This window comes from Saprolegnia parasitica, assembly GCF_000151545.1.
Source record: "Saprolegnia parasitica CBS 223.65 unplaced genomic scaffold supercont2.146, whole genome shotgun sequence".
In the NCBI taxonomy this organism is placed as follows: domain Eukaryota; phylum Oomycota; class Saprolegniomycetes; order Saprolegniales; family Saprolegniaceae; genus Saprolegnia; species Saprolegnia parasitica.
The window spans coordinates 42400-48844 of NW_012156540.1; the positions used below are offsets into that span (position 1 = coordinate 42400).

Below are 6445 nucleotides of genomic sequence, written 5' to 3' on the forward strand. Positions count from 1 at the left end.
CCGTAGACATTACAGTGAACGGCCACGAACGTGGGCGAAGGAATTCGTCGCTTCGGATTGCCACCAATCGCGGGCTGGCCGGTCGTGACCTTGCCCTTTGTATACCGTTCTTGTGATGGTCACGCCACCTGGCGCCTGTTACGCCTGTCTGCGCTTGAGACGCGCGCACTTGGGCACGACCAAGCGTTTAGAAACACGCAACGATCGGTGCCGAAGTCGACGAGCGACGGCGAACAGGACGCTTCCATGCGCGTCGCGGGTGGCCATCGAGCGTCCAACGCGACAAGACGCGCGCCAGCTGTGCCTTCAAGGCCCACTCCGCCGCACGCGATCCCCTTCTTTGGCATCGCCCGCGGTGAAATGGCGTGGAAATAGCCTCGCCGCCCATCGGCCCAACCCTCTACGTTTTTCGAGCCAAACATTGGTGCGACAGTGCATGTGAACTTCCAACGCGCGCGCTTGAACGCGAGATCCAGCAAAGAGCACGCCGAACCAGCGAGGCCCTCGAACGACGACGAACGTCGCTGCGTGCGGGCAGCTCGACGTCGATGGCGTTCGCGTCACTCGAGGCGCGCCAGGATGGCTCTCGAACGCGCCGACGGTCGCCATCCGGACGCTGCCGCCGCCAGGATAGTACTGCATGGCTGCGACCACGCGGTGGCTACCACTTGCAGTGTGTGGTTCTTTTCGCCCAACCTAGAAGGCCAAAGAAGTGGCGCACTGACGTGGCAGCGCGACGACAAAAACCCGCGCGGTCGCCACGTTGTTATGTCGCTGGACGTCTTGACTAGCTGCTGCTGCTGCTAAGGGTGTGCTCTATATCCGACTCGTCGTCTGAGGTCGTGCATGATACAAACGGGTCGGTCATACGGCGTCGCAGGCGGGCTTCAACAGTCATCTACTTGGCTTGGGCAGTCTGCTACTTGACGATAGCCATACTGCAGAACGTCGAGTTAAAGGTGCACACACGGTGGTTGCAGGTCCACACGGCGAGCGGGATAAACGTTGGCTGCACGGCGATCGTCTGGTGTGGTCGTCATCACCGATGGAGGCCATAAATTTCAAGTTGCGTTTAAATAGACTCGCCGCCTTTGGACCGCGGCAGCGTCGTGAGGACATACGCACTCTTGGAGCGGACGCGCGGGACCTTGGTGACTGTCGGGGTCTTTCGCCGCGCGACGGTCGTCATAGCCGTCGTCAGTAGGGCGGTACCGTTGGTCGGGAGAAGGCTGCTGCTACTACTGGCGAGCGCGACGCACTCACTACTACTGCTCGGTTGGCATGGGTTGTTGAGCTCGTGTGCTGCGTGGAACTGGTCAAAACACGAGACGCCGCCGTTGCCGCGATCGCGCTGGCAGAGCGCGACGTTGCACTCGGCGCAGTGAACGCTCGTCTTGCAGCCGTGGCGCGAGTGGTTGCCCATCGTCGTCGTGTGCTTGGCCCGGCAGCACCACACGCACGAGAGTTGTCGCTGGTTGGGGAATGGCAGCGGCGCATGGTTGCGCGTCGCATCGAGGCGCTGGGCCATGAGAGTCGGGTCGCGAAAGTACTGGTCGCGCTTGTTGTAAAAGACCATGCGCGCCTTGGGCGGCAGCTTCTCGCTTGGCGGCGGCGGCGGCGGCTCGACGCTGGGTGGGCCGACCTCGGCGTTGACGTACGCGGCGAGCTGCGTCTCGAGCCGCTGGACCTGCTCGAAGAGGATCTGCACCTTCTCGCTATCGGGCGGCATGGTCGCCTTGCACATGACGCACTTGTTCATGATGGGCAGGTTGAAGTAGTGGCACACGCGGCAAGGGATCCCTGTCATCGCGCTCCGTGGCCGGACAAACCACCAACCCAAAAAGGACAAATTTCGACCAGGCGGGGCCGACGACTAGATTCCTAGATTCGGCATGTGCCACATTTAAAGGGGTTGGGATCCACGTGGAAGGGTCGGGTTGCCGAGGACCTTGCTGACGTGCAATCGCTTGACGTCCTTGCAAAAACCGCACGCCACGACTCCTTGCTGTAGGGAATTAGACAATTCCTACGAGCGGGGCATGCCCACGTCATGGGCGTGCGTGTCCCAGCTCACGGTAGTGGCGTTTTATTTTCGGCATACGACGTGACACCAGCTGCTGACTTGCAATCTAATCAGCAACATGGTAATCTCCAACGCCAAGATGGCGGCATACGACTTCCTCGCCGAGCTCCGTGGCGGCACGTTCTACCCGGCGAGCTCGATCGAGAAGGGCCGGACCTTGCTGCGAGAGCTCTGCGCAGCGATCGAAGACGCCAAGCCGCTCACGCTCGACGGGCTCGAGCAGCTCACGCATGCGACGACCGCGGGCTTCAACGCGCTGGAAGATGAGCTCAACGAGCAAGGATCGATGATCGACACGGTCGCGCGCGAGTGCATCGCCAACGACATTGGGTGCATTGCGGAAGCGTACGGCTTCCTGCAGTTTGACATCGAGTCGCTCATCGCGAATCGCGAGTGGTAGACACTTGCCTATAATGCCACATGCAACATGGTTCACATGCAGGAGGAATCGCCGCCGTACGAAGAGGACAATTGATGAGATTGCATGCCATGCTACGATATGTGTCTGCCACGTCATGACATTGCACATGGAAGGAGGAGGAAAGGGCTTCATGTTGCTGGGCGCAGCTCGTTTGACTGCTGCATTCTATTAGTCTTGCCGGAAAGAGGAGGTGGCGACCACATCACGAAGACGCGTCTCAAGCTGCATGCGGCGGCTGCAGCGAGCGCACTTGAACCGACAAAGCAACCACGACGGCACTTGAGACCCAGCACCCAAGAACGCTTAAACTTGAAGCGTTCTTGGTATGCTGAAAGCATTTGAGCATACCGATGCCATTGCCATGCAGCCGTAAACAACACCACGGGGAAGCCATACAGTGCATCAAACGCTCGGCGAGAGAGACGAACCAACGCACGCTGTCCTTTCTGGCCGCTTGCAGCCGACGACGCCGACAAGATTCGGCAACTGCCACGACGTGGATGCGTGTGCTACTCTTCGCGAGGTCGCGCCGTCTCTCTGTGCAACTCGCCGACAGGGGTCGTCGTATCCGGACACCCATGACATCCGGTTAGGCCACGGATCTTCACTTTCTCCAAAGCCGAGACGACGATGACCGAGACGTCGCTGCCGGCATGGGTCACGACCAACCGCCACGTTGTCGCTTGGGACGATGGCTTTCGCCCGTCGGGCGCGGCAGCCACCGACGCCGCGCCGGCGCCAGGTGCGCCCACCGCAAAGTTCGTAGGCTGACGATACCTAGGCAAAATGGTCGTGGACCAGCCCAAGTCGTCGCCGGGCCTCTTTCGCGTCGTCGAGAACGCCGTGCCCGACGCGGTCGCGGCCGCGCTGTACGAGAGCGCGGTCGCTGCCAAGGTGTGGGGCGTCTACATCCGAACCAGCGATGTCTTCGACCGGTCGCTCGAAGCGTACCCCGCCACCAAGGACGACCACGCGCGCCATACGTTGGCGCTGCGCACGATCCGCGCGTTCCTCCTCAACGCCGAGGTAGTAGTAGCACCATGGCCTCTCGCTGCCGTCCCTCGAGCGTGGCCTAGGCGAGCATTCCGGCGGCCGACTGGGCGAACACGCACGGCGTCGTCGTATGGGTCATCACGTCGACGGTGAGCGACACGGTCGCCTACCACATGGACTATGCAGAGATGTTTCGGTATGCGAAGACAATCTTGTCTAGCTCACGATGGACGATATGTGTTGTCTTGGCGTGCTAGGTACCAGACCAACGTGACATACCCGCCCATGTACGGCGCGACGCTGCATGTGAGCCGGCTCAACGAGACGCCCGAGTCGCACATGGAGGGCGGCGCCTTTTACGCCAACACGCGCGGCCTCGACCACTACAAGGTACTAACATTTGGCAGTGCAACCGTACTAGAGCCATGTAGGAGCATGGCTACAAGGAGTCGTTGGCGCCACTGCCGCCATTGGAACAGGTATCCATCCCGATGCGAGATGGACATGTCAGGAGGATGATTTGGTAGATGACGACCGATCCATCCTACGTCGTTGTGCCGTACAAGTACAAGCGCGGGATCGTCATGGACGGCAACTTTCCTCACGGCAGCATCCCCGTCTCAGCGCTGCCCTCGGAGACATCCCGCGTCGTCGTCGGCTTCAACCTGTTCAATTACGAGATTGGGCCGCACGCGGAAGCGTACCCCGAGCACAGCGCCAAGTTCAACAAGTACGTCAAGGTGGCGCAGGCGGCCGCGGCCAAGACAGCGACGCTCTCGGTACGTGTTGCTGCATCGCCGGCTGGCGCTCAACTGGTGTCGGTGGTTCAATGTAGCTGGCGTCGATCAAGCGCTGCCCGCGCCAAGCCGCGTTCTTGCGCTTCCTCCTCCGCAAGGCCAAGGAGAAGAACCTGATCCAGAATGCCACCTTTGTCGGCCATACGAGTAGTAGCAACACGGCGACGTGATTGCACAGGCGTCATTGAGATCTTAGTTGTGTCGAAAGTACTTGAGGCTGACCCAGTTGATGTACATGGCGATGAAACCCGCGGGAATCGTGAGCGGGATGAGGTAGCAGTAAAAGTGGTCCTGGCGAATGGTCTCCATCATGGGAAAGCGCGACGGGTCGTCGGATGGTGGCAGGAGCTTGGCGACGACGATGAGGTACCTGCGTTCGCCAGCATGAGGCCCATGACGCAGCATGGTAGACGTACAAGAAGGTCATAAAGAAGGCGAACGAGAGGCCCACGATGACGTAGCCCCATATGGCGCCCGTGGAGACGATGCGAGCGCCTTCGCGGCCGGCGATCGCCGACGCCGTGCGCGATGGTGGCATGGATTCCGGATACCAATTCATACGGATACGAGGATGTGGACGTGCGTGTGATTGGTGAAAACGAATTGATTTTGGACCAATTACGTGACAGAACGTGGCAGCTGCCCGCCACAACATGTTTTAAAATGAGTACAAGTCCATGGAGCTGTCCACGGGTGTTCTATGTATATATGGGTGTTCCATGGAGCTGTCCACGGGTGTTCTGCGACGCTGGTCCGCAAACAGGTATAGCACACTACTCTTCGTATTGACACCAATAGGTGGGCTTTGATGGATGGCTACTAGTTGGTTCAGGAAACCCGTGGTTCGGCGATGTCTGGCTCCCGGCAACGCCAGGGTCGCGATCACGCGCACCAAGGACCGCCGTGTCGAGAGCGTCCGCAAATTTATCACGAAATCACTTTCATGGCCAAGTACGTTGTAGCTATTCGATGATGGTAATATTGTCTCATGCACTGTGGACGAGGATGGACAGTGATGTCATTGTCGCGTTCATTGGCAGCTGGCCGATCGAAATGGAAGTCATTGCCGAGCACATGGACCTTGGTGACCTCTGCAACTATTACCTCATGACAACATCGTCATCTGTTCCATTTGACTGGCGCCTCAAGACGGCGACCATCCTGCGCATCGTCCGCGGTCTCGTCTACCTCCACACGGTTGAGCCGGCGATCCTCCACCGCGACCTCATGTCCCAAAATGTCCTCGTGGATTCCAAGAAGCGGACCAAGCTCTCGGATTTTGGCGCGTCTCGCAAAGCGGGCGACGGCAACAGGACCAACGGCCTTGGCACGTGTACTAGTGGATGACCCTCAAAGTCATTTAAGCATCGACGATACGATCGCCGCCAACATTTACTCGTTTGGTACTCTATATTAAAAAGAAACATCGATACCGATGAGGGTTGGGGTTCACGGATTCATCATGATGACGATGTAGGCGTCATCATGTCCGAGTTGAGTTGCACGCCGTGCCGCGCCTACACACAACAGTCTATCATAGTCAAGGTGAAGGCAGGGGAGTTGCGACCAGCGTTCAAGTCTATGAGGCACCAATGTGGGTGCGCAAGATGGGCCATCAGTGCATGCGACGGGACTTTGGTGCAGCGCTTCATGGCTCAGTCAGCGTCAGAGCTACTGTGAGGTCGGAATCCAAGGATACTCCAGTCCTTTCACACATTTTTCATTTCAAAGTTGATGCGATCGTGGTTGAATAAATCATAATCGGTTCAAATTACATGGCTCATCACTCGCATTGATCGTACTCGGCGACAGCTATGCCAAAGTCGCGGACCAGCACCGTCAGCTCGAGCGTCGTCGGTCGTTGTGTCGGGTCGAGCGACAAACAGCGAGAGCCGACCTCCAGCAGCCAATGAGGTGCCGCCGCCGCAAACGTGGGTCGCAGTGCACCGGATGTGACTTTGGACAAAATGGCTTGCTGACTCAGTGCTCGGCCGGACGACGCATTGAGCGCGTCGCTGTAAGGCACCTTGTGGGTACTCATCTCGGACAAGATGACACCTATAGGACACAACAATCAGAAAAATCAGAAAAATCAGAAAAAAGTTCGAACCGAACGAGTAAAATGTCGGCGGCCACGGTATACTCGGTGCC

General features: G+C 58.7%; 6 protein-coding genes across 6 annotated transcripts in view; 3 read left to right on the forward strand and 3 right to left on the reverse strand.

Moving 5' to 3' along the window:
- Positions 1 to 1047: 1047 nt before the first annotated feature.
- SPRG_14986 (hypothetical protein) lies at positions 1048 to 1842 on the reverse strand. The gene has a single exon (XM_012354110.1). It carries the CDS (start codon positions 1805 to 1807, stop codon positions 1073 to 1075), a length of 735 nt encoding a protein of 244 aa, XP_012209500.1. The 5' UTR covers positions 1808 to 1842; the 3' UTR covers positions 1048 to 1072.
- A 299-nt stretch (positions 1843 to 2141) lies between these two features.
- SPRG_14987 (hypothetical protein) lies at positions 2142 to 2483 on the forward strand (the record flags this gene model as incomplete). The annotated part of the gene is made up of 1 exon (XM_012354111.1): positions 2142 to 2483. One exon carries the CDS (start codon positions 2142 to 2144, stop codon positions 2481 to 2483), a length of 342 nt encoding a protein of 113 aa, XP_012209501.1.
- Positions 2484 to 3081: 598 nt separating this feature from the next.
- Positions 3082 to 4601, forward strand: SPRG_14988 (hypothetical protein). The gene is made up of 7 exons (XM_012354112.1): positions 3082 to 3246; positions 3286 to 3530; positions 3581 to 3693; positions 3755 to 3887; positions 3929 to 3976; positions 4025 to 4276; positions 4333 to 4601. The coding sequence occupies exons 1-7, from the start codon at positions 3135 to 3137 to the stop codon at positions 4462 to 4464; spliced, it is 1035 nt and encodes a 344-aa protein (XP_012209502.1). The 5' UTR covers positions 3082 to 3134; the 3' UTR covers positions 4465 to 4601.
- Positions 4466 to 4832, reverse strand: SPRG_14989 (hypothetical protein; the record flags this gene model as incomplete). The annotated part of the gene is made up of 2 exons (XM_012354113.1): positions 4466 to 4664; positions 4711 to 4832. 2 exons carry the CDS (start codon positions 4830 to 4832, stop codon positions 4487 to 4489), a joined length of 300 nt encoding a protein of 99 aa, XP_012209503.1. The 3' UTR covers positions 4466 to 4486.
- Positions 4833 to 5299: 467 nt separating this feature from the next.
- Positions 5300 to 5641, forward strand: SPRG_14990 (hypothetical protein; the record flags this gene model as incomplete). Its single annotated transcript, XM_012354114.1, has 1 exon — positions 5300 to 5641. One exon carries the CDS (start codon positions 5300 to 5302, stop codon positions 5639 to 5641), a length of 342 nt encoding a protein of 113 aa, XP_012209504.1.
- Positions 5642 to 6077: 436 nt separating this feature from the next.
- The window catches only part of SPRG_21481 (hypothetical protein), a gene marked incomplete at both ends in the record, with an annotated part of 2506 nt that continues 2138 nt past the window's right edge, over positions 6078 to 6445 (reverse strand). The window contains one exon of the mRNA XM_012354124.1: positions 6078 to 6352. Within this exon, the coding sequence (XP_012209514.1) occupies positions 6078 to 6352 (275 nt within the window). The remainder of the gene's footprint in view (positions 6353 to 6445) is intronic.

Bases quoted from the DNA above. Each gene is read 5' to 3' on its own strand.
- SPRG_14988 (XM_012354112.1), top strand. From the start codon at position 3,135: ATGACCGAGACGTCGCTGCCGGCATGGGTCACGACCAACCGCCACGTT. The intron at 3,694-3,754 runs GTATGCGAAGAC...TTGGCGTGCTAG, and splicing joins GACTATGCAGAGATGTTTCG to GTACCAGACCAACGTGACAT. The intron at 3,888-3,928 runs GTACTAACATTT...AGAGCCATGTAG, and splicing joins GCGGCCTCGACCACTACAAG to GAGCATGGCTACAAGGAGTC.
- SPRG_14986 (XM_012354110.1), bottom strand. From the start codon at position 1,807: ATGACAGGGATCCCTTGCCGCGTGTGCCACTACTTCAACCTGCCCATC.